At 42.3% G+C, this 27,602-nt stretch overlaps 1 protein-coding gene across 2 annotated transcripts in view; it reads right to left on the minus strand.

The window, feature by feature from the left end:
• Positions 1–27,602, minus strand: part of FGL1 (fibrinogen like 1) — a 74,322-nt gene that overhangs the window by 15,359 nt on the left and 31,361 nt on the right. Inside the window, exon 10 of one of the 2 annotated variants that reach the window (XM_074588192.1) lies at positions 22,034–25,155. The exons of the other annotated variant lie outside the window; for it this stretch is intronic. Coding sequence (XP_074444293.1) covers positions 25,144–25,155 — 12 coding nt within the window. The 3' untranslated portion in view covers positions 22,034–25,143. Of the gene's footprint in view, positions 1–22,033; positions 25,156–27,602 lie in introns of those variants that run through there. 2 annotated transcript variants of the gene reach the window in all.

The raw sequence follows: 27,602 nt of genomic DNA on the forward strand, positions 1-27,602 counted from the left end.
GAACAGACTTTCCTGACTGCAGGCTGCCACGCATTTTCCCCACAACAAGAATAAAGCCCAATGAGTGCACACACTCCTTTAGAAAGCTATGGATGCCTGGGGAAAAAAAATAATTTAGTCAACATTAGAAGAAAAATTAAGATCCCTCCTTATTCAGGCACCCCTTTTAAGAGTCCCCACCCAGAGCAGAACAGCAGAGATGACTTTTAGATTACTGACTAGGAAAAAAAAAAAGTGAGCGAGAGTCACAAGACCATTTTCTGCTTAATACATACCATATTCAGGAAGGAACAAGATGTCAGTGCTGTCACGCTTATTTAGAAAGAATATATACAGAGAAATACCAGTCACGAGCTCCTTCTCCAGACAGAAGGTGCTTGCAGACTTCCAGGTATTGAGCGGCAACAGCAATTCCCTACGCAGGACAGAACTCCGCAGCTGTACTGATGCAAATACAAATCACCTGCTCTCAGCAGCTAAAGCCTCATCAGTAAAGCAGAAACGCAGCTGAGAGCTGAAAGTTGGGAAGCCTCAGCTGAGACACAGGAGGACACATTTGCTTTTCAAGCACCTGAACGCATTGTCACAGGCAGCCTGGTCTAAGGTAGGGTGACCTGGAACAGGACAAGACACAGCAAGGATTACACCATCACTTTTTCCCTCCCCATGGATGAAAGCCTGTTCCTGGTCAGCAATCAATACTATGTGATCACTTAGATCCCAGGCACCCTCAGGTCATAGTGACCATGCTCCTTCACTCCATCTGTGGAAGAAAAGGACCAGTTTTGGAGAGCAATGAAAAGCAGCACGTTAAATCAGCCACGACAACAGTTTCCCCTTTTCAGTTTGAAAAACGTCTCTGTGCTCGCACACAGACAGGGGTGTAGGTCAGAGCCCACAGCGGTTTCAGTGTTCACGTTTTGTTAAATGTTTAAGCAGATTAAGCTTCATGCACTTTTCCAGACCTTCTGGTTGGAGATGTCAACCCACTGCACTACGGGCTAAGCCTGTCTGGCTGTGCAGGACACCTGACACCGGACACAGTTTCCACTCTGACTATTTCAGTTTATTCGACACTATTCCCCATATGCACATGCTTCCCCACATGCACTTTTCACTTTTCAGTGGCAATAAGATAAAAGATGTTTCATTAAGAAGAATCTTATGCTTTTTGGAAAAGTATTGTTACCAGCCCTACTCTACAGTAGCAGACACAGGTGAAGACACAAGGGATGGAAATGCAGGCATGAAATTAAAACTAATTTCTCCCTTCCTCTTCTGCCACTTCAGGGTTAGAATGAGAGACACTAAAAAAAAGATATTATACTTAAAAGGCTGTTAGATAACCTAAGAAATAGTAACATAAATGTAAGATATTACCATTGCACTAAAATCCCTCAAAATCTGCTTCTGGGGTTTCTTTACAAATAATTACTGCTCTTATCTAACAGAGACCCATACGCAGGTCTGACTGCCACATCCAGCCTTTCCTCCTGCATCTCCATTTCAGGGAGAAAGGTAAAAGTCACAGCAGAGCTAAAAGCTAAGGTGAAGCCACGGCTACCTGTTTGCTTGACCCAAACCCCTGAACCACCAAGGGAGAATGGTACCAAGAGGGAAGCAGCCCCCTATCATCTGAACTGTGAGTTTTTAAAGTCACCGATTTGCCTGTCCCTGTTGTTGGGCTGTATCCTTGAGCACCGGGATGCTTGTTTGGAGGTTAGTTAGTCCTGCCTACAAGTTCAGCTATATTAAGACAAGACTGTTTATTACAATTTAATAATAAATTCAAGTCATAACTGTGTTGGTTTAACTATATTTCACAATATTACATTACATTCCTTTTTTTCCCATTCTAGGTACAGGTCTTCACACCTCCCATAGGAGAAACACATTATATTTCCTTTACCACCTTCAGAAGTTTGATTGATCTTTCCTTCTATTTAGAAATCAAATACTAGCAGCTCCTGTTTTAGTAGCTTAGCTAAAGATAGCAACAGACAAAAAAGCAATGCCTTAGCATGCAAAGATCAATGATCAAAGATCACCTCAAATCCTGAGAATACCAAAAAAGCCACTAAGCGGAGGCCTTTTATCATCCCCAACTCCCCATTTTAAGAACCGCAACTTGATTGTTCTTCCCAAACTTTAATAGAAAATGCCATATTATACTAGTTTTGCCAACACATCACCCAGCCTTCCAGGAAATAATGTGTCAGCAACATATGGAAACTACTTGCAAGGTTTCTTTTGGCATTTCTCTCCCAGCCTGGCATGTTTTTAGCATTAATTGTGGAAGCCACTAATACTTCTGTTTTAGCTGTTAAATTTAAGCCACCAGGGAACATTAAATCAATGACAGTACGTGGTTATGGTTTGATAGAAGTCACCAAATCTCCCTCACAAAGATTACCAGCTTCTATGTAATTTTTGCAACTAAAAGGTTTACTTTGGACTACACTTAGGCACACAGTTTCAGAAAGTACAAGTAATCTTATTATTCTCTAAATAGCAAAGAATAAACTGTAAGAGCCACATATAAGAGTACGCTTCTGTATTTATGGAATAAACAACTTCAAGTAATACATTTGGAAAGTTATTTGGAATACAGTAGCATCTCACACTAGGGCATGAGGGAAAGAAAGACACACCACAAACTACTAAATCCCTTAGTCAAAGCACAAGCCTTTCAAGAGAGACGGGCTGAGGCTGAGTTAGATAAGTCATCAAAAGCTCTCCTCGGTGGCATACATCAGAGCACAAGCAATCAGTAAGATTAAGGGGCAAAGAAAAAAACAAAACAAAAACATAGAAGCCAGACTATAGAGAGTCCTCTCATGAGATTTCAGCTTCCAAAGATCAGTTCAGCCACACAGCAATAAAAGGCTCAGGCTGAAGAATTTTCCTTAGACTCTCTGCCAGCACTGCATCAAAAGCTCCCTGCGTGCTGGCAACACGTCCGAAGAGCAGGTTTGACAAGGAACTTCAGATTTGACAGATGATACTTGCAAAGAGGTATTTTTTCTGTAACACTTCAGACCTTATTTAAGGTGAGGGACAAGAGCTCTGTTCAACAAAGTAAGCAACTGGTTCTCCCAGCCAGGTCCGGAGTGAGAGGAGGATGGACTTCAACTCCGCTGTTACTGCAGGACTGCTAAGACTTAAAACCCACAAACTGCTATTTTCCCAAAACCGTGGGCTACCACAACTCCAGTATAGAGCCAGGCTACAAACTTCCTCTGCAGCAGCTACAGTGCCCAGGAGTTTTTGCCCAGTGTCCCCCGTGCTGTTGGCTCCCCAAGGAGCGGAATGCTCCGAGCTCCCAGGGGTGGGGAAATATTGCCCCCGCGCTCCAAGTTGCAAAGAGAAACGCACACAGACATGCAGGTGTTTCTCCCCCACACCGCCATCCTTTTCCCCCTGCATCACAAATTATGACAAACAGCTACCTAACAAGACAATTTTATATTAGATAGTCTGCAGAGCAGCTTGGAGAAATTAAATCTTAGCCTACTTTCAGATAGCCTGAGGAAAGAAGAGTTGTTTGGAAAAGTCGTATTGCAACACGTCAAGCAATTATTCATTTTTGCCCTACAGAACTAACAGTTCTCCCTCACCTTTTTTAAGTGACATAAACCGCAGTCTCTTGCTCCTGTCTGCTACAGGCAAGGGAAGATGAATATGGTGCTTCCAAAGAGCTGAACAGGAGACTTTCCTCAATTAATTTAACCACATCATAGATTTACCCTAGAAATGTATAATTTGCCGTTACCCCTATTTACCGTAGCCTTTCCAATTAATTCAGCATTGCAGGAAAAGTAAATAAAAAAAAAAAAGAAGGAAAGCTGGGATACATTGGCTATGTAAAACAGCGTTAAGGTTACTTTCAACCTCTGGAAGTATTTCTTTCCTCAGGGTATAAAAGAATTGCAGTAAATATAAACAAATACATTTTAACAAAGTCAATTTAAATGTGAAATTATAATAGCTATATTAAACTCCACTGTAGCACATTCATCAGTCAAATTAAGACATTCGAGTGGCACGTGCTCACTGACAACATTTTTCAACATGGACAAACCACTGGCTTTGGGTACACAAACTTAAGAGTTGAAGAGTGAAACATTTCACAATAATTTCTCTTTTCTGAACAAGAAACAGAACTTTCTCTCCATTCATTTAATTTATTCAGTTCAATGACTGGGTTTTCAAGCTACAAGAAATAAAAATAACTTGAAGTCTCTTCAAAGGTCACAAAATAACAGAAATTTATAAAAAAGCAGCCTCTAATACTTATGAAAAAAGAAGTTAGGAATCTAAGATATAAAGTGCATAACGCGGATCTTGTTGGTGATACGTAAGTATTACAAGAAGTGATGATGCATTTTATATAATCAAAGATTATAAGTGAGAATTGATAATGCACCATCCTTAAAAGAAGTCACAAAATATCAGCTAACTCTTTTTCCTACACAAAAATACGAGAAAACTCTTACACTACCAAGACATCCTTTAGCAACAGATACTAAATGAGTAAAATGCTTGCTCTCAGAACAGGAAAGAACTCTTTAAACTATCCCATGTTCCTGAGTGACAATCTCTACCAATGAGCTTTATAGCATTGAAGTGCTTCAAGGTGTCAAACCAACGAATTTGGCAAATCCAAATCTCTTTCTGTCCTTGAAAGACCCTTCCAAAAGTTACCTGGATGGCAATAGGCTTCAAACTCCACCTAACACACAGCATACTACAGCTCCACCGAGTTACCAGTGGAAGAAGACAATACTGGAAGAGCCAAGACTTTGGCTTGCCATTGAGATCCCATCTCAGTGCCTCAAATACTGGCTCCTAGTTCATTGCATTTACCATCAGAAAAATACACAGTTCCAGAAATTTAACAGAAAAGCGGAGAGCTGAGCACTTGCAGAATAGCAATAGCTATCTGCAGGCTAGCATCACAGAATCGCCTAGGTTGGAAGGGACCTTCCAGATCATCGAGTCCAACCATCACCCTAATACTGACAAAAATCACTATTATACCACGTCCCTTGGCACCACGTCTACCTGTCCTTTAAATACCTCCAGGGATGGTGCCTCAACCACTTCCCCGGGAAGCCTGTTCCTATACTTAATAACCCTTTCAGTGAAGAAATTTTTCCTAATATCCAATCTAAACCTCCCCTGGTGCAACTTGAGGCCGTTTCCTCTTGTCCTGTTGCCTGTTACTTGGGAGAAGAGACCGACCCCCATCTCTCTACACCCTCCTTTCAGGTAGTTGTAGAGAGCAAAAAGGTCTCCCCTCAGCTTGCTTTTCTCCAGGCTGAACAACCACAGCTCAATCATCTCAGAGCAAAAAAAACCCCACACTGAAATTAGAAGGAACTAAAGCAGTATGAGAGGCCCCCCCCCTCAGCACCACATTCTCCACTCAGAGTTTCACTGGGTGCCAACCAGTGTCCTGCTGCTGTTCGGCTGGTGCACAGGGCAGAGCAGGACACATTAAGCATAGCCCCCTAACAACCACGTGCTACCAGCACCCCCAAAATAAAAACATCACCAGCCGAAGCCTGCCTGTCCAGGCCATCCCTCCCCTGCTGCGCCGAGCCTGCCATCACCTCACCATTACTGACCTTCCCAGGAAGTCACTATGGCTTGCTCATGACATTAAGGATTTCTGAAAAGCTGCTCTTTAAGGTATGCACTTCAACACCGAGCTGTGGGCAGATGTTTCTCCTTTATTGCTCCCCACTTTGCTCATGACAATCTCCCTCATGGAGATTAAAGTGCTTTCACTCTGCTCAAATACAGCTCAAAAACCTCCATGCAAAAAAGCGATCACCAGCCACCCTCCCTCCCTCTCCCCTTCAGAACAAGACAGATCCAAATTTATCTTCTGTTTGGCACATCCATTCAAATTCTGTCAACTGATTACACTTGCGTGCCTTCTTGGACAGGTTTCTCAAACTGTTTGCCCACCCCTTGGACTGTTGGAGTCTTTTCTCTTGACTAAGGACGCTGAAAGGTGCTGCCCGAGCAAGCGGACAACTCATGGCAGCACTGGGCAGAGATCACCACAAGCTTTTGAGAGTTGAGCCGACAGTCGGAACACACTGTTCTCCTTCATCCAACTTAACATGCAAAGGTTAGAGAAGAGCCTTTTTCTTCAGAAGAAAGATTTAAAAGTTTCATCTTAAAAAGGAAGGTATAATAAAGCTCCTACTAAAAGTTTTCTAGCTAAGGTCTTTACTGTCATATTTCTTGAATGAAACACAGATTATCTACCTGTAAAGCACTCAAAAATAAACTCCGATTACTTTAGCTTGATCTTCCCTTTTCCTCTGAACCACCAGAAGAGGACATGAAGGAAGAGGCTGGTCAACCAAAAGCACATCTGTCTTCCCTTCCTTGGATGGCAAGTGAAACAGCTATTGAAGTAGAAATTGATTTCACTTATAATGAAATCCCCAAATTTATTAAATTATCATAAAATTTTTTCTTCAACTGTCGACACAGATGACAGAAAAGAGTAAGTAGTTCATACTAATTTTAGAGCTGCAGCACTCGCGCTGCCCACAGGAAGATGCTTTTTGGCACTTGCATATTTCATAATCATTTACTGAGGCACCACCCCTTTAGGCCACATAAATCACACAATAATATGTGATGTATTAATTCTATGCTGGCCATTTGCATTATCGTTCCTTTCTTTAGGACATGCAAACATGAGCTCAAGCAATTAACTGTAACACTGGCCCAGAGCATTTCACTTCCGTGCTGAAATACAAATACCACACAACTTAATGAGAGTTAAACAAAATACTGGTTTGTCCGGGAAGGTGTTGCAACTTCAAATATTTATTTCATAGGCTTGAAGTTATGGGATTTATAATTATTTTCTTGAATAGTTCCTAAGCTTGAGATTTCACATCTACACATGTTGAAAAATTCACATACTTGTCTAACTTGCGCATGAGATTTGTATAACAAAGTAAAATGAGGAAATAAAATTGTCTCCCTCTGCCCAGCCAGGCTTATCTCAGCGCGTCTCATATGCTGCTTCATTCCCTCAGCCTCAGAGAGCATCCAGTCACCAGCGCAGCATGGCTCTGACCTGGCCACTAATAGAAAATACTTGGGATACTTGGCAGAAAACCTGGGTTTGCATCATCTGGCACGAGAGGTGGGAAGCGCTCCCCCGAGAGGGATGCTTTTAGCAGAGTTCTTGGTAAACTTAAGGTCAGAATAAAACCCAATTAGAGATGCGGTCCCAGGGTCGACGCTTCTGTGGATTAAGGTAAAGAGCATGAGACATCCAAAGAACGCCAGCGCAATTGCTCTTGGCTTTCTTCTATAATTTTTTCCATTTCAAGTCATAAGTAGCAAGACTCCCAGATTACGTTTGAGCCTTACACTCAGCAAACCTTTGCTTAATCCTTGTGTTCCAACCCAAACAAAGAGAATTAAAACTAAGTTACCTAAATTTAACGACTTACCCGGTTTTCAACAAGTTTCAATTCCTTTGTCCAGATCAGTATCTTTTAGGATTATTTTTTACCAGAGCCTACACTTGCTTGTTTATACTGGACTTTGACCCACAGATAAATGCTCCCATTTAACCCAAAAAGTTCTATAAAAAGTTTTGACACCATCTGTAAAAATTCCCTTCCCCTCAGCTAAATAGGAAAATCGTATCAATAGTCCTCCTTTAGGATACCTTTGTACCCTAAATTATAATTTGTAGCCTTAAATTATAATCTTTGAAGTTACCAGATCACTGCGCTATTGAGTAATTTCTATTTTTTTTGGCTACGCAGGGAACTTGTTTGAGTCTCAGGGCTAAGCACATGCCGTTCTACTTAAATGGCAACGTGCCAAATCCGTTTAAATATTTAAACATTAACCTCAAAGTCACTGGTTTGTAGAAAGGCAGCCGTTAGTCCAGAGTGATTAAATTCGTTCTCAAGGATGTGTCGTTGAGTACAAAGGCCATTTTGCCACTTTCTGAAAGTACTGAAGAGCATGGAGAAATTCCTGGAGTATTCATAATCGCTTCAGTGGCAGGCTTCTTTTCATTGCAAGTACAGACAGACACGCATTATGTGACATTTTCCCCATCCGGCACTACAGATTAATCTTCGGTGCTTAAAAAAATGCTACTGTTTTGCATTAGGAAAGTTTAAACGTTTTAAAGATTCTACAGGCAAAGTTTTCCTTTGGTTATTCTACATTAAAACCCAGCTACCAAACAGTAGTAACCAGTATTGTGCACTGACAGCTAAAAGTCAAAACAAAGTAAACTTTAAAAATTCCTCTGTGAGAGCCAAAAAAAAAATATTAAAAAAGATGTGCAAGGGTATAAAAGAAAAAGCCCAAAACACTGAGCTCATATCTACAAAACAAAAACTAGGCAACTAAAAGCTGAACGAACAAGCACAGGGTTGCTGCACTTACTCTTCTTAACAGGTTGTATGATTACCCAGTTATTCAGTGTTATATTGAGGCAGAAAAGAACTTGAATTTGCCATGTAAGATTTCCTTGAAATTGTACTTCTCCCACACAAAACCAGAAAACAAACCACGCACACTGAAAGGTCATTGACACTTAAGGGATTCAAGGAGCTGCACTTTTGTGCACCGTTCACTCGCAACCAAGTAAGAAATGAGATGAACATGAATATTGCATTTTTAAATTAATTTTTCTAGGGGGAGAGGGAGAAGATCAGCCAAAGAGGTGCAGGGAAGGAGCCAGCACGCTACTTTTGCAACTGTTTTGAGTCACCTTCTGCTACCTGGAGACCATGACTAGTCCTGGAGATTGAGAACACAGCATCTGGCTGTATTTACATTTGACAAGCATAAAACCAGTTTTATATGAAGCCATTGGTTGGCAAAACAAAACAGCCATCAAGAACACATTGCAACTGAATATTTTTTTTCCTAGAAAACTTTCTCCCCCACAATTTTTCTTGAGAACAAATTTCTAGGCTGCCCCTCTAGAGGAAGCTGGCATTCACTGTGTGTTTATAAATAAATAAGCAGTTTGTAACAGTAGCTTTACGCTGACACCAGTCAGATATAAACAAGCTCTAAATAGAACTTATGTGGATACTATGGAATGACCTCTACAGAGCCAGACTTCTTTTATCAATGATACACATCCCATTACAGATTAGAGAACAGAGAGGCAGATCCTGAAGTCCCCCACCCAGCTTCCACATGGTCTTCAAGAAGAAAGCTAAACTGGAAACATCTGAAAGCCTATGATGGAGTGACCTTGCAGAAGACAAAGCTTTCCCCACTTACTTTATTCTGAAAATAGCCCATTACGGGGGGGGAAAAATCCCACCACACAGGCATACTATATTTAGATAACAACTTACCTACAGGGTACCCCATGAGAGTCCAGGCTGGAGGCATGCCCACATGCCAAGCTATACCATGGAAATGTCAAGCCTTCTGCTAGAAGGGCTGCTCTAACTGCTGCAGCTCATTACCTCTGCTCTTCTCAAATAGCTTTGGGTATGTTATGGTTGATCCCCTCAATGCTTCACAGGGCTTATTTGTCTAAAAAAAAAAAATGCATTTTTGTAAATGTGACTATGCATCACTGTAGAGTACGGCTTGCACGCTGTCACAACAGTGCAGTGACCTGAGGACGCCAGTAGTTCAGCTTACAGGAGATGCTGCTATAAAGATAGCTGGGCACAGGGGGAAAGAATGACAACACTGATCGCCACTAGGCTAGGACAGGTGGAAAAATCCATATGCTGAAAAAAAAAAAAAATCCAGAGACCCCAACTCACACAGGCGGCATCACTGCCTAGAGCTTGAAGCACCCAGCCAACAGGCTACAGGGCTAGCAGAGAAGCCACCAGTCCAATACAACAACAAAAAAGCTCGCTCAATACTTCTCTTGCTAAAGTAATGTCTAAAGCTACAATACCTCTTTTTCAGGAGAGGCAGCTTTTAGCAAGATTTCAGAAGGTCTAATGATACTGCCTCCTCATCTAGGAGACTGAAGACAGCTGCTATTCAATTATCACCTTGCAATTAAGCTATTAAATGAACTGCCAGCTCAAGCTGGCTGAAATTTGGAACCAGATTTATTAACATCTGAAATGTTGATATGCAGCACTATTAGAGCAGAGAAGCACGAATAAATAGTAGTTATGCCAAATACAGCCATTATGAAACCTGTGAGAAATTTGTAACAGAAGAGACTTGCTTTATGGTATTTGACCTTGGAGCCCATTTCTGGGCAGCAGGACACTGTATTACATGAAATCCATGGTGCACAAACCCAAATAAGTTCAGGGCAAGAAAGGTAATGATGAGTCCTAACCACATACAGAAACTGCACTGATATCTTGATCTGTGTGTCTGTGTAATAAGGTAGAAGCAAACTTTTACCACAAGCAGTATACATAATGAAGTGGATGACCAAGAGCCTTTATAATCTCTTGAGAAAACTGTCAAGCTCATGAGGTCTGTACAACTTGGTATTAGAACATCAAGGAGCTAACAAAGGATGAAGACACCTTAGGTGAAGCCATGCTCTGCACAACTCCAAATGAGTATCAAAAGAAGCTATTCATTAGATGAGTAGGTGCAGAGCAAGAACATTTAATTCTGCAACTACAGATTCAAGCATGTTAAACTAAGCGAGCTTCCTGACTGCTTGGCAAGCCTCTGCCATCCTTCTAGGCAGATCCTGAGAGTGCAAATGCCTAAAGGCATCCAGCTGCCCAAGGCCACCAACCCATGCTGATTGCAGAACCAGCCATTATTATCTCCTGGCATCAAGGCTCTGGTTGATTATATTACTATAGTAGGAGACAACACCCAGACAGTTCAGTTTCATAATACTCAGCTATAACAATTCCTGAACAGGTCCTATGAACTTTTTACGAGCATGAAACAAAGCAGAGGAAACAGAGGTGCACTAGAGGGAACATCTGTAGCTTTGAGACACTTTTATACTGAGACACAAGTAAGAACAGAACCAGACCGAAATATCCGTGAGGAGTTCCTTTCATCTAGGGAAAGCTTGCAAAGGAAGAACTCCAGCAATCCACCTGTACATACAAACTTGACAAAAATCTGATTACCTGCAACCGAGCATGAAATAAGATGACCCTCACTGCACCCATAAAAGTGTGTGAGAAGTATTCTGTTAGGTGAGGGAAGAGTACTTCTCAGAAACACAACACTGGCAACAAACTCATTAAGTTGAGCCACATGTTACGTGACAACACATGCTACTCTATGAATTGTATCAGCAGCTTCTCTTCCAGTACTTTCACACTGTTGATGGCAGCTGCTGGTAAGAGACCTGAAAAGGACGAGATTTCACGGACAACAAAAAACAGTCCATGCTCCACACTACTTGATAGATAAAAGAATAAAGTTCCCTAAGTCTGGCTTGTATCACTAAATGAGTAAATCAAATATACAAACCAGCATTTTCTTTAGTGGAAATCTGCAGTAGACTTTAGCTCCTGCAGACTTAGACCTGAAGTACAACTGAGAAGACGTGACACCATATAGGCTGCCCAGCTACAAATATCTGGTAGAGAACATACCTGAAACAGGGAGTTGTCCAGATGGTGTTTCTTGATGCTAGTACTAAGCTCCTACAGCCATCTCCTAGATATCTACAATGCAATAAAACTAGCGAGTCAGCAATAAGGCTATCTTGCAGAGGCGAAACTGGCAGACAAGCCATGCAATTAGGTAGCACTCCAACAGTGGAATATTGCAGTCAATAGGCTTACCAAGATTAGATAACAGTCAAGCACAGAGTAATAATGGTTTGAAGATCCTTTACTACTGGGAGGAAAGCAATAACCAGTTCACAAATCAGATGAGAGAGTGCTGCAACAGATGGAACCTGCTTGCGGTGCCAAGAACCGCTAGGCCAGTACATCCAGAAGTGGCCTGCACCAAGCAGCCATAAACAAGCAGCATCAAAGGCGAGGTTCACGCTGTCATGCAAAACTGTTCCGATAGACTCGGTGAAGACAGCATCAGTGGGAAACTCTTCACATGCTTCAACAGTCAGTGTCAACAAAGAATCCACAGGACCATCAAGAGCTTCAGCTATGAGTCAGAAATTATCATGTACACACACGACTGAATGAGTGATGGCCAAAAGGTGGAAAGGAGTAGTTGAATACAAGCATTCCTTTTCCCCAAAGCAATAACTGGGGGATGGGGGGGCAGAAATAAAAAAATAAAATAAAAAAGAGCTATACAGTGATAGTTTGAACACCAGCACGTTTGCAAAACTGAAAGCTGCCAAGCCTCTCAGAGGGAATCAGGAAGTCCACATTGAAAGATGGCCAAAGCACCACCCAGTTTCAACCAATATATCTACACAAAAAAAAAAAAAGCCAAAACAAACAAAAAAAAAAAACACACAAGCCAAACCCACCACAAAAAACCAGGGCAGGAACCTGCAGCAAACAGTGGTAACTTGGCAGTGCTAGGTTAATGGTTGAACTTCATGATCTTAAAGGTCTCTCCCAATCAAAACAAGTCTATGATTCTAAACTGCACTAACCTTATACCAAAAGAACCATATGTGGCATTAAAGACAACAGGGGAGGCTTTGTCAAGCACAGTTGTCCTATCTCTGCAAGAAATCTTCTAACAAGCCAGATTAGATCTCTGTGCTGAATAACAGCATGAGAGGATAATTTCAGTGCTAATTTCTTAGACCAGCTGACCAAGCTCACCATTTCAGTCCAATGCTGTACAGAATGCATACGCCCAGGAACGAAGATAGAAGATCATTAACAAAAGTTTGTTTTTACATTCCACAAAGTGGAAACCCTAATACTGCATACACCTTGCTGCAAGAATTAGTTGTTCAAACAACCTACCCTTTCAGCCTAGTGGGTTTTAGTTTTATTTGACCTTCAGCGTGTTTAATTGCAGCTCCTCCACCAATACAAGTCGGCTTGCAGATCAGTCTGGGCCAACAAATCAAGATGGAACAGTTCATTTTTTATTCCATTTAATTACTCCAGTTTCAAGGAAAATGACAGACTGATTTAACTGATAGAAGAGGACTCACTAGAAGCTGTGTTTTCTGAAAAGTGTAACTTTTAGGTTTGCTAACCCCCAAGAGTAAGAACAGGACCAGGGCAAATCAATAGAAGGTTTAACAAGTGTTGAAATAAAGCCTAGTAATGAAGATGTCAGGAAAATTCATGCTTTGCGACAGGTAAAACTCCATCAAAAGAAGATTTTAATCTCCAAGTGACATCATTGCAGATGACATGATACTCCAAACCACACTGCCTGTGGCAGAGAGGAGTGATAGGTCTTTCAAACCAAATTTGAACTTATTCCTTGATTTTTCTCAAAAGAATATCACAGAAATTCAAGAACAGAACAGTGTCCTGATAGTGTTAAAGAAAGTTTTATGTTGATTCATAATTTAAATGGTGAATTAATGTTGATATAAATAATCCTAACGTTGGGATGCATACTTCATATTGGTTGCATTCATGGATTGACATGTCTCAGAATGAATACTGAGTTATTAGTTATTTCCCCCTGTCCCCCCCCCCCTTTTTTTTTAAAAAAAAAAAAACAACACAAAAAATGTAAACTCATATAAAGTATTCTGCAATCCGTTCATGGCTTCCCTTTTAAAGTCACATCACTGGTACTTCAAGTATCTCTAGTAATCACAGTAAATTAAATACTTCACTACCACCAAAACATATGAATCAGATATTAAGAGCAAGCACCTCAAACTTTATTGAAGAACTGATGACTATTGGAGACAAGACATTAACAGGATGCCTGCCAGACATAAGGCAGCGTCAGCAGCATCTTCCATTTATGCCTTCAGTTTAAAAGTGGTCTCACATCATGGTCTTGAAATACTACAACGATCTTACCTTTAGCTTTCTCAAATAAGAGTAACTGCATTCTCAAATAAGAGTAATTGCATTTGACTCACTAGGAGCACACAGGTAAAACACCAAGTAAAATAAAAAAGGTACATCATGTTTACTGTGGGAATGGCCACACAAGCCATAGCTGATGGACAAGCTCGTAGCCTTTCTTGTTTCACAGCAGTTTATTTTCCAGCCCATACTCTCTACCACAACTCTATCAAGTCTGCCCGTTGGCATATACATCTTTAGTTCCCAAACCCTCCTGGAATGATGGTGCAGCAAAATCCTCCTATTTTCTAAATTCTTCAGACAAGATTATTCAGTCTGCTACAATCCAAAACTAGAGACATGGCCAGTCAGCATCCCTCTCCAGCAGCCTCAGCTACAACTCCAACAGGAGATGAACGGAGGCAAAACAAAAGTCTGTAATGCTCCCAGCACCAAATACTCACTCTCATCCGAGAGTACAATCACACTTGTGCAGGAGCACAATGACTAAAAGCATTTCTTGTTTGGCCAGTTGCAGAGATTTACAGCTGATCTCACAAAGGAAAAAGGAGCAGCATTCCACAGGTCACTCCATCCAGACCTCACAAGTGTCAGCTGATGCCGTCAAACTAAACTAACAAGTCCAGGACATGCCACATGGACCTCAGATATTGCCAGGAGATCAGGGAATAAACAGTTACTTAACATAGCTACAAACATTTTTCATAGTAACGATAATCCCTCCTTCAATAGCCCTGTTCTTGCTTGAAAAAGGCCCATCCACCTTCTTCACCAACAGGAACTGGGCAAACACAGCAGGGAAACTGGATCTGGAAGCAAGGTTTTCTTGTTTCTGCCTGTTAGAGGCAGTAGACAGTATACAGTAAAAGGTATTAGAGTCATTAGGAATATCAGCCATTAGAATAAAGTGCTACACCACACACATTCAGATGTTTTACCCCACCTCAGGGAGTTTGCTGTACAGCTGCCGACCACCGTTACTCTAAGCAGACGCACAACCATCACACACACGTTCAGTGGGGTCTGCGGTAGGAACCAGCTCATCAAAAGCCAACATGGGTTAGGACATCTCGACTCACAGTGCTTTGAGTGCGCTAGTTTCATTTCCCTTCAGGATTCCCAAACACTGTCCTGGGCATGTACTATTGCACAGTAACATATATCAACCTTTCTATTAAATGCAAAAATGGGCTAGTGTCCATTTTTTAAATAAGATACTTAAGACTGCAAAAGGAAAACATAATTGTGAAATCTCTAAATATTTGAAGATTGCTGAGAGCACATTGGCAACTCAGTGTTTAGGTTTCAGTAAACTGGAAGAGCTAAAATAAATTTTATGATAAAGTCAAACAAAATGACAGGCCTAGGAGAACCATCTAAAGAGGAATGACAACAGAGACTGGAGGGTTCGTACAAGAGGGTGATGCACAGATGGCATCATAACCATCCACGAACAGCAGCTTCGCTTCTTCCCGACACAAAACCTAAACAGAACACTAACAGAAGCAGTTTGAGGTAAGCAACTTAAGTTGAAAAGCAACAGAATCATTAAGAATTAATACAATTCATCCAAGGGAAGAAAAAGCCAATGAAATCAAACTGGAGTTAATATAAGGTGCTAGGAATGTGAAAAGAAGGAAAATCCTACTGCTCAGTGGAAAGTTAAGTCCTGACATAACTGTTTGGTACTGGAAAAAGCCCACTAATGTAGAAAACTAAGACTCCTAATTAGTATTATTTTGTCACTTAGAAGACAAAGAAAATTATCAAATAGCACCGATTTTTTTTCAAGTAATAAAGCATACCTGTGCATAGCCAATGTACTTTGTGGAATAGTCTCAGTGACAACAGAGAAAATAGTAAAGCAAACAACTCTTCACACTGCTCTATCGGAGCAACTGCTGAGTCTAAAAACATCTTCATACATGAACTGAAAAGGAAAAAACTCCACAGTGCAAGTACTCCCTCAAAAAGAACTAGGCTGTTATCATTCTCACTTTTATGTTTGCTTAAAAGCAACTGTACAACAGGCAGTTACACTTCACAAACACTGAGGAAGTATTAACTCTTGTTTTCCTTTCCAGAAGAAATCAAGCAAAGCAGAATAGAGAGCATTAACCTTGTCCAGCTTCCACTCCGAACTACTGCACAGTCTGAGCATTCCACAAACTCACCAGGTAATCCTCTGAATTCATGGGATAAAGACAACTTTAGAAGGGCTTGATTTTCCCAATTAAACAGTAAATCCGGGTGTACTATGAAATTGAATGCAGAGAAAAAAAAATTACCTAAACAGAGAGAGGGACCAGCAATCACTGGAGCATTTTCTGCTGGATCATACCACCTTTGCGCACATAGGTATCTCTCAACATGACACAATCATAATACAGTAGTGGCACACTTAAACATCTTAGATGAATGTGTAACATACCACATTTATATATATGTATACATTTATACACATATAAAATCCATATATATGTATACAAACATTATGTATGGTTTTATTTTTATATATATAAAAATCAGTCCCACACGACCAGCTGGCTAATCTGCATTCCATAGTTTCTATTACAATTCTAAGTAATTATCTTGCTAGATTGCTGAGATCATTAGCTACGTGACATGTTAGCTCAATCCTAAAGCCTACAATTACAAAAAAAAAAGCCTCCTGATAGTTGGCATTTTTCATAACAATCCACCTTTGTGTGAGAATCTTGGCTCCTATTAAAAAAGAAACCCACTGCTTCCGTACGTGATTGCAGACAAAAGTTTGAAACCACAAAATGCAAGAGCTGGAAAGAGGAGCCCCAAACGCATTTAGAGTGTCATTACTCTGTCAAATCTTGACTTTGTCAAGGCCTTTACATTGCATTTTTGCAGACTTAGTCTTACAGCTGAAATCAATACCTCAGAAGTGACTAAGAGAGAACTTGACTCACATGAGAACTGGGAGCAGTTCTGCATCCAGCATTAAGGCCTGCTATTTACTGAACCTGAATTGCTCAAAAAGATGCCATGAAACCAGCTTTAAGGTACCAGCTACTACAAGTTTAATGTTAGTTCAAATATTTTCAAGTTATGGAATCTTTACATACAGAACCATGTCTGCCCTGGATGGAAGATGATGCTAGGTAAAGTTTTAGCATCAGAGTTACCGGATTATTATCACCGGTTCCGAGGCCGCCTGATCTCAGCCAGAAACCCGAACTCTGCAAGAGTTTAAAAGTGACTATGCGAATTTTAAATACAGCCTTCTTACAACAGGTACAATTAAGTGCCATAAAAGCAGAGCTCAAAAAGCAACCTATTGCTCACCCACGATAATTAGCATTAGGAGAACTAAGCCAGCCCCGGCAGCTGGCAGGGAGTCACGGGAGCCAGCCACTACAACACACGGCTGCAGTTCCAGAGGAGCACGGCGCACATCACGAGGAATAAACAATCGTTAATACCTGTATTATTTAGTAATCCAGACAGTGAGCTCCATCTTATTGGTCACCATCATCCACTCTGAAAAATCACGGTGATATAAAGCAAGCAAGTTAAAGCTTTTCTGCTCCCACAAAAATAAGTTTCATTACATGAAAAGCTTACTTCTGCACACTTTAGAGAGAGAAGTATTACTGTGTACTGAGTTCCTTTAGAAAAACAAGACACTTGCTAACCATGAGTTATCTGCTCAATAGTGTATCACCTTGATTTGTTAGACTTAATATAAACAGTGTTTTACACTATCGCTACTTTTAGACTGTTACCAGCCTTATAACGCATAGGCAGTGACCAATAATGATTTATTTTACCCATCTAAGTGAAAGTCATGTACCTGTCACCACGTAAAACTTCATCTTCCAGATAATCCCGCCTGGCGTGGGGTTTACCCAGCTGTACTGTCACTAAACCAACCAACCAACCCACCAAAGCACAGCCGTAGTCCTGGTGGCCATCAAAAGCCCTGTCTGAAGCAATAACCCTACAAATGCCCAGAGGAGCTGTGGCTGCCCCAACCCCGGAGGTGTTCAAGGCCAGGCTGGATGGGGCTTTGAGCAGCCTGGTCTAGTGGGAGGTGTCCCTGCCCAGGGCAGGGGGGTGGAACTGGATGATCTTTAAGGTCCCTTCCAACCCAAACCATTCCATGATTCTGTGATATCCCTAATGAGAAGGGGATGCTCAGTTCTCAACTTTGATCAGAAACTAGAAAAACACCGGGGGGAAAGAGGGGCTTGGGCTGTTTTGAGGGGGAACGTTTGCTGTGGTGCTTTTTGCTTTCTTTTATTTTAAATATCCCACTCTTGCCTTGGCCTTGGAACAGTGGTATCAAGTTTAAGCTCAACGTCCTTTCCAAGCGCCGGCTCCCTTCTCCTTGCCAACCTTGCAAGGTATAAATAGCAGCAAGCGGAGGAGCAAGCGTTAAAGATATTCTTTAAAAAAAAAAAAAAAAATATCCCAGGAGTGTCGGTGCCCTGGCTGCAGGACAGCAGCCGGCCGGCTGCACGAGTGCCAGTTTTATCACATTTTAAGCCTTTCAAACACGATGTCACCATTCCACTAGCTAAAAAGCAACTAATTTCCATATCTTTGACTATATCTGAATATAAAAAAAAAAACAAACCAACTCACGCCCCCCGAAGCTCGGGTTCCCCCCCCTCCCCCCCCCCGGCTCCTTCTGCCCTGCTCACGCCACAGTTAATCGCCACAAAAAATAAAGAAGAGTTAAAAAAAAAAAACACCACAAGAACAAAACACCAGCAAGGAGAGCAGGGAGCGACGGCCGCCCCCGGGCCGCGGCGCTGACCTCCCTCCCCGGGCAGGGCAGACCCGGCCCCGCTCCGCGCCCCGTTATCCGTCCGCGCACCGCCCCGGGATAGCAAAAAAAAACTAATACTTTTTTTTAAAAAAGAAGTTAAAGTCGCCGGTACTTACGCGCCGCCCCGCACTCGTAGCCGGAGAAAACTGCCCTGAACCGCCGCGCCGCGACTGCCGCCGGCCCCGCGGCCCCCTCCGCCCCCGCGGAGGCCCCGGCCCGGCCCGACCCGCCCCTCCGCGGCTCCTGCCGGGCCGCACCTGCCCCGCCGCGGGCCCCACTCTGCTCCGCTCCGCGCCCCGCTCCGCTCCGCGCCCCTCACCTGGCGCCGGGCCGCGGGGCCAGGCCGCCCCTGGGCGGTGCTTTTGTCGGCGGGGGCCGCGGCCCGCCCCGGCGGGGAGGTGAGGGAGGCGCAGGTAGGCGGCGAGCGGCGGCGGCGAGCGGGGGGGAACTGGCTCGGCGGCTAAAAATACCGTGAGGGATGAGGAGAAGGAGCCTCCCGGGGATGGTCGGCGGTGCAGCGGGGCCCGGCGGGGGTCCTCCCGTTACCCCAGCCGGGGCAGGTGGTCACGGGCAACCTCCAAGGCCGCGGTCAGCCATCATCGCGGGACGGGCCGCCTTCCCCCGGCTCCCCGCTGCGGCCGTCCCAAAGGAGGGCGGGTGGAAGAGGCTCGGAGTCCTGGTCTTGAGTGGTTCCCTCCGGGACGGTCCTCTCGGGGCTCTCGGTGGGGGAGGACCATCTCCCGCCAGTCTCCCCGGCCGCGGGGAGCAGCTGCTGGGGGGTTGGCACTACGGCATGTCTTCGGCTGGGAAATCTTTTACGCATCTTTACAAAGCCCCTGAAAGTAAGTTTCACCTGTGCAATGTCCAAGGAGGAGAAGCTTCCAAATGGCAGCGAGGCTGGAGAGCCTGACCTGGCGTGTGGGGTACACAAGGGCACGGCAGCCATTGGCCTTGTCATGGGCCAGTCACGGCATCACAGAGTGGTCGGGGTTGGAAGGGACCTCTGGACATCATCCAGTCCAGCCCCCTGCCAGAGCAGGGTCACCCAGAGCAGGTGGCACAAGAACGCGTTCAGGGGGGTTTTAAGTATCTCCAGAGAAGGAGACTCCACCACCTCTCTGGTCAGTCTGTTCCAGTGCTCTGCCACCCTCAAAGTAAAGAAGTTTTTCCTCCTGTTGAGATGGAATTTCCTGTGTTCCAGTTTGTGCCCATTGCCCCTTGTCCTTTTGTCGGGTACCACTGAGAAGAGTCTGGCCCTGTTCTCTTTAGATCTTGATAAGCATTGATAAGAACTCCTCTCAGTCTTCTCTTCTCCAGGCTAAACAGCCCCAGGTTCTCTCAGCCTTTCCTCATCAGAGAGGTGCTCCAGTCCCTTTGTCATCTTTGTAGCCCTCCGCTGGACTCTCTCCAGCGGTTCCTTGTCTTTCTTGAACTGGGGAGCCCCGAACAGGACACAGTACTCCAGATGTGGCCTCACCAGGGCAGAGCACAGGGGGAGGATGACCTCCTTCTGTGTGATGGCCATGATCTTTTTAATGCACTCCCAATACCATTGCCCTTTTTGTCCACAAGGGATGATGTAGGAGTCTCTCCAGGACAGATCTGGTGACTCCATAGGAAATGCTTTCTTGACATCAAGTTAATTCCCCGACCCTCCCCTCCGCTACTATACACAGTTGCTGGCTATTTATATATGTGAAGAATATGATTCAGAATTAAACATGCCAGGAAGACACTGAATCTTTCAACCTACTAATTAAAAAAGGAATAGAGCATGATTGCTTTGTTTCATCACCACATGAAAGAGGACTATTTATTTTTATTGTGGTTAGCTGAGTAGTAACAAACAAAATATTTTATTCCCATCCATGAAGAGCAATCTTGCCCATCTTTATGGGCTTCACCCAAAGCGTGCCGGCGTCGGTAGTAGTATGTGTGGGCTTTTGGTTAGCGCGTGACTATGAATCTAGTGAGCCAGATGAGAGCAAGAGCGCTTTTGGGCTACAAGACTGAGCATCGTAGAAGCCCTGGCCACCCCAAGCAGGAATCATGCCCATCTTTAACAGTGCTCCAGACCTCCTGAGACAAACCCCACAGCTGAAGCACCCTGTCAGGAGCCCACTGCTGTGGCCGGACGTGTGGAGCGAGGGACACGGTGAGATTTTTGTGGTGTCATTAGGTCACTGCTCATGTAAAACTGAGTGATAGATGGTTTACATAGCCAGCCTTTCAGCAAAGTTCACAGGCACGGCTCCAACTGTACGTATCGAGGCTAATCTCAATTACAACTTAAAAATGCCTCGGTCTTTGTCGCTGTGGGGATGGTCTGGAAAGCATCGACCGATCGCTACAGCTGAAAGCTTGTCATGTTGATCTTTATCCCACCAAAAATCACAGTTCATTCAGCGTTTGCTGCAACCATTCCACTCTGGTGGCTCTTTCATTTTCCCTGGTTTTGTTGTTTGTCTAGGCCTTTCATACAGCAGTAATCAAGGAAAAAAAAATCAATTTAAAAACCAGAGACTTGGCTTCTTTTAAAATGAGATAATAACGAGGGAATTCAGGAATCGTCGCACTGGCCTTCCTTTAAAATCTTCCCTCCTGGACAGATGGTATTCAGGTTGATGGTGATGGCTGACATCACTGCATGGTGGAAAATTTTTGTCAAATCTCACCAAGGAGGATTTCAAAGTGGCCAAGGGCTCTCAATGCAAGGAAGGAGAAGGAACTAGAGAGGCCACTGAGGTCTGTATAATTTAAATTTTTTTAGCATCATTTGCTCTTGGAAGTCCTTTTCCTGAGATTCTAATAAAAAGCTGTTGGAAAACAGTTGTTCTGATCAAAGCCTTTTGACAGCCCTTTCTTTTGCTAAGTAGCCATGAATGACTTTTGCTTCTCTGCCTTTTTTTTTCCTCCTCAGCTCCTCTGGTCCATGCATTTTGAGTTTCATAAATGTAGGAGGAAGACTGCAGTATCACGTCAATTAATGTTGAAAAAGGAAGGAAGGAAAAGAGAAAGAAGAGGGAAGAAAGGCAAAAAACCCCCAAAACTTTCATGAGAGGGAGAAATGGAAGACAAAGGATGGTGAGGGGGAAGGTAACCAAGACCACAAAGAGGAGTAAAACATGGGAAAGAACTGGAGAGACCAGAGCAAGGGCGAATATCACAATGGGGAAGAAAGGGAAGAAATGGAGTAACAGACAATTTTTTATATTCTTTCCTCATGTCTTGTCAACAGGAGTTAGTCAGGAGTAGGCTCCACAAATGCTTCTGAAGGGGCTGGAAAGAAAAACTAGCCTGAGATGGGTGTATGTCTGTCTTTAATAATAGATATGATTGCAGCAGGTGCAAATAATTGGAAATAGTACCAGGTAACTTGAGTATCAATAGGAGGAAAAAATGCAGCAGCACAGGATGGCCAAGTCTGTGTCCTGTTGGTATCCAGGGTAATGGATGGGTTTGAATAGGTTATTAGGGAACTCACTGGGTTTCTGCTCCTGACTCTTACTGGTTGCTCGTGTACTTTAATATTATATGGTAATTGGCTAGAAAAGCAGTCTTGTAACAGGGATTGAGATTCAAATTTCCCCGCTCCCAGCTAGGTACCTTAATTGTTGCGTTGCAAAGTGATGCCTTGCTTCCCTGGCCCAATGAATGGGAATTAGTTTGTTCAGAATAACAGCCTCTCAGCAGGCACAATGAAAGGCATCCTCCCAGCTAGCCTTTGGCCTGGTGACGAAGGGAATCTCCTGGGAAGCGCCAGGTAGGGATTCACAGTTGTCCTCAAGACTCTCCAGGTCTAAGCTCTACCTGTTTAGCTGCTGAGAGGACCTCTCCTTCCTCCTGTCATGCTTTTGAAAGATGCCAAAGCCTAAGCGCAGACGCTGCTCCAGCATAACTCAAGAATTAAATGCTTTAGATGCCGAGAAAGTTGTAGTTGCAGTGTTGGCAACTCAGGTGCTTCTCACGCTGGCTGTTAATGATTGTGGTCCAAGGTACCGACGCTTCTGGTGTGGTGGGGCACCTGGCCCAGAGCTGGGGGCTCCTGGCTGGGAAACTGGTGCCAGAACTTGGGGGTTACAGCTCTTCCCACTGCAACAGCTTGGCCTGTGGTGGATTTATAGTCTGTGATAACTCTTATCTTGGCTGTATTTGGGAAAACACCACGTTGCGAATTTGTTTGTGTTACACAGCAGCATGTTCACGGGTAATTCTCGGCATCATGAAGCTGACTTCTGTCAGATAGAATTCCAGCAGGCTGGAGGTTAATGTACTCTGTTGTGATTATTTTTTCTTTTTGAGGTGGGGAGAGGGCCAGTGGAGACATGTAATGCCTGTCAATAACTGCATTTAATTTCTTTGGCAAGTGGTAAATACTGTTTCCCTTTGTTTGCTTATGCAGGCTACATTTAAAGTACTGTGTAATATAAAGCAAACCTTTCTGGAGGCCAGTGCCAATTTTGGTTGAAGAAAAGTATAGCACCACAGTTGAAAGTCTTCATTATCTTCTGAGGCTCAATTACTAATGAATATTCTTTAATTTTTGTTACCACACACTTCACATTCATAAGACTTCCTCTCTGCCCGAGGCCTGTTTGAATAAAATTATATACTTCCTGCTTTGACAACATACTGATGATGTATGCTAGAGAAAATCATTAGGAGTCGTCCTGCTGAAAATGTTGAAAATGTCTTTGGATGGTAATTTGGGCTCGATCCTGTAATTTTAGTGGTGATTTTACCTGTAATGGCTACAAGTAAAATCATTCTAAGAATCCTTGGTATTTCTCCTCCACAGTTCAGAGAAGAGGTCAGACAGACTGTAGGTATCCCCACAAAAAGTATTGGTGAACAGATCACAGATCTCTGGGCTAAATTAATCCCTTCAGTAAATACTTTTTTTTCATATGCTTTTCACTAAAACAAGATTCAGTCCTCTATTTATAAGCAGCACTGGTAGAGAACTGGAAAATACTCTTAATGCTTTAACCATTATACTAATTATAGTTCACTTGATTCCCTAATGTAATAAAACACTTCCTTTCGTGGGCCATTATCTGTTAGATAAACCCCTACATTGTATGCATTATTAATTATTTATTCCTTCCATTATTCTTTATGCACATTGAAGAATTGGCTCCTGGTTTCTAGCACAATTCATAAGAACAACTCTGTTCAGTAATTTTTGGAAGCATTTTCCTATAGTAAATAAAGAAATAAGGAAAACATTAAGTTTCATCTTCTATGGAGTTATCAGTTTAACTGTTGTATTCCTATTAATATTTCAAAAAATCTAGATAGGGTTTTTTTTTACTTCCCAGTATTAGTGATTGAGAATTTCAATACTCTTCTCCTAGACTTTTTAAATTATTTTTCTATTTTTTTCTAGTTAGAAAAAAAAATGACTAATTTTTCCCCTTTACTTCTTTAGTGTCATTTCAATGAGCTTACATAGCCATATGGAGAATGACAACTTCATTCTTCTGTACCTACAGTTGTTACCCCTTGGTATTTTCTGCATATGTTGTTTCCTAAGCAAACATACTTTCACATAAGCGGATTTACGCAAAAATACCAAATATGGCTATTTGTCTATTCTTAGCAGGAAAAAAAAAAAGGAGATTGTATAGTGAACATGATGACCCAGCAGAGTTATCTTTAAAAGAGTATTTTCAATCCATGTGAGTACAATTGAGGATTTAATTGCCTTTGTCAAGGCAACGGGGAAGGGATATTACAGCAAGGGAGATGGATAAACCTTGAAAAAGTATACTGGCTGGGAGGATGGCTGCTAGGAAAGGTTAAATCACAGATCGTGTGAAGAAGATGTTTGAAAGATTCATATATTGCCACAACGTGAAGATTTCCAGTCAAACCTGCCCACTTCCTAAGAGAATAGCAGTGGTCTCTATAGATGTCAAGGAATGACTGAACAGAAAGAAAATTGAGAATCCTGTTTTTCAGTCGTGCTGAACTGGAGCTGAGGTTTAAATAAGCAAAGGGCTCTAACTTGATGAATGATTTGGTGAGAGTTGAGAGAGAGGAAGAGACCTGTGAAAGAAGTGCCTAGAGATGCTAGCTGGATCTCTCTGCACGTGGGACTATTAGATGTAATAAAGAGAGGATGGCTGACAACACATTTCTGTGGCACCCCATAGCAAGTTAGAGGAGAAATTGGGGGAGCTCTGCAAATGAGATATTGGCAGATGAGTCGGAGAAGGAGTGGAAGATAATCTGGCTATTAGAGACACTGAACAGGGAATGGAGACTTTCAGTCTTGAGTGCATCTCAAGGACGAAAAGCAGCCAGCACCACACATTCTTTTTTCTATTACTGATTGTTTCTTTGCTTCTTTTTTTTTTCTTTAAAGGAAAACACTTTTTCTTCTAAAAGTTCTCCTTAAGGTCTTTCTGTTCAATGAACCATCTGTGGGAAAGAAACGAAGGTGAAGATAAAATTCCAAGAAGACGCTTGCACAGACCTATTTGAAAGTATTTCCTGCCAGGAAACAAGTGCTGCTGAGCCTTTAAGGGCTACGCCTCTGCAACAGCTCCAAGATACGCTTGCCTTCAGCCATATAAGCAGCGGTTAACCAGGACACAGGGGTCTGCAGAAGAATTACTGACACCTAGACTTATTTAAGGGAAACTACTACAAAGAAAAGGGTACACAACCAGTTTCTTTTCCTACTTTTCAGTGGTTTCATCACTGCCTTGCTATAGACTTAATGTTTTGAAGAAATAAAATTTTGCTGAAGTTAAACCAATTCCATTCTTATCTGTAGCAGGTCATCTGTTTAAATGGTGCAGAACATCATTTGCTTCTGTGACTTTTCTGTGATTAAGGAACAAATAAATCGCATCGCTATTGCAGCATCTCCCCGATGTGAGGCTGGGATGTGAGATTAAGTTAGCGGGGTTTAGCAAGTATCATTTGCACAGTGGTAAGCGTGGACATGGGGATGAACAGGCTCTTAGCCGGCAGCAAATATGTGGTGATGAGACTTGTTCTGACAGGAGAGAAGGCTAAGCTAACTCGCACATGGTTTGCCTATAGCAAATGCAAAGTAATACATGCTGACAATTTTGGCAGACCAGCTGATGCATAGTAAGTTGTTAATAGGTGTTAACTTGATGGTGCTTCTGAGCTCACAAGACAATGTAATGTAGTGTAGCACACTGCTGTTTGCTTAGACCCTCTTCTATCAGTAATGGGATTTTTCTCATTTTTCTATAGGTTCAGATCCCTATGTATGTGAATGCGTATTGCATTAGACACACAGCACCTTAATACTGCAAGTTATGCCAATGTTCATACTGGCTGGAATAGTCCTATTTAGACGTAGGTATGGTATATGTAATGGGACAGAAACAACTGAGAAATAGGAGTAATTGTGATAAAGGTAGTGGGTACCAAACTGAGACTTGTGCCAACAAAACAGAGAGAGGAAAAGCTCGAAAACAGTTCTGTGTGGCAACAAGATGTCCCTGTCTGAGCCTTACTGAGAAAGGATGGAACAGAACAATGCTGTGAGGAAGCTGTGTTGTAGCTTTTGCTCAGAAGAGAACTGCTAAAGGTGAAAAGTCAGATAACCAGAGAATGAAAGCCTTTCCTCTTCTTTTTCCCTGTCCTCGCTAATACGGACAGATGAATTCCAACGTTAATGAAGGGACAGCATGTGCTTTTGATTTGGTGATTGAAACTGAATGCTGCTCTGTATGCATGAAAGGTTACTGAATGGACAATAAGAGACTGAGGGAAAACAAGTAAAGAGAACACAAAACAAGCCTGTTCTGCATCTCATTTAAAAGAAATGGTATGCATCCAATGGGAGCAAGAAAATGAATGTAAATTTAGGATTTTTTCCCTCCTGGGTAGTAATACAAGCGAAAGGGAAGAAGATGAGAAAAAACATATGTAATTTAGAGTGAAAATAATCCAATGGGAAAAAAAATAAAATTTTCTTATTTGCACTTAATGTGTTTTTGTCCATGTTTTTCATTGCAGCTTAGATCACTTAGAGGTCTTACATGAACTCATGTCTGAACCAATTCTTATTTTCTTTAGAACGGGTCTGATGTATTTTTTTGCTCCCTCCAATACTTGTTCTAACTGACCAAAGAACCTTTTCCTGTGCAACCTGCTCTAGGTGACCCTGCTCTGACAAGGGGGGTTGGACTAGATGATCTCCAGAGGTCCCTTCCAACCCTACACTTCTGTGATTCTGTGATTCTTTGCTAGGGAAGAAAACCCCACAACTTAGATGCTACAGCCTGGAAGACTGTTGTTCTTGGCATAGTTTTAATGGCTGGACAGGCCTTACATAAGAAAATTTAGTCCTGTCTAGGGTTCAAGCCAGTTGATTTTACAAATTGGACAAGATTACTGTTGAAACAGGTGCATCTGAAATAAGAACAACATTATTTTGTTGGAAAATTGCTGTAAACGAGAAAGGTTATGCATGTATTATATGTTTACAGCACTCTTCATCTAGGATGCAGTAGGATTTATCTATGAAATTATGTGTTGTTTATATTTCATACCGTAAAGACATTATAAACAAATGAAGTTATTAATAAGCCAGATACATTTTGAATTAACATTTCAGATGTGTTTTTTTGGCTATTGTGCAGTCTTAAGCATTAATTGAAAGTATAATGAACTGTAACAAAAAGAAAAAGCCAAACATATAAAGTTACAAAATCATTAACATTCACATTGTCTGGGCAACATATTTCTTTCTTTGTTTTCACTTTGATTCCTTTTTCTGATAGGCCAGTAGTCCTGGATAGTAGGAGGAAAAGTTAAACTGGAGTAGGAATGAACATGTTAGTTTCTACATTGCTAGCTACTTGATGTCTCTTAGCTGAACT

The sequence above is a fragment of the Larus michahellis genome, chromosome 5, assembly GCF_964199755.1.
Source record: "Larus michahellis chromosome 5, bLarMic1.1, whole genome shotgun sequence".
In the NCBI taxonomy this organism is placed as follows: domain Eukaryota; kingdom Metazoa; phylum Chordata; class Aves; order Charadriiformes; family Laridae; genus Larus; species Larus michahellis.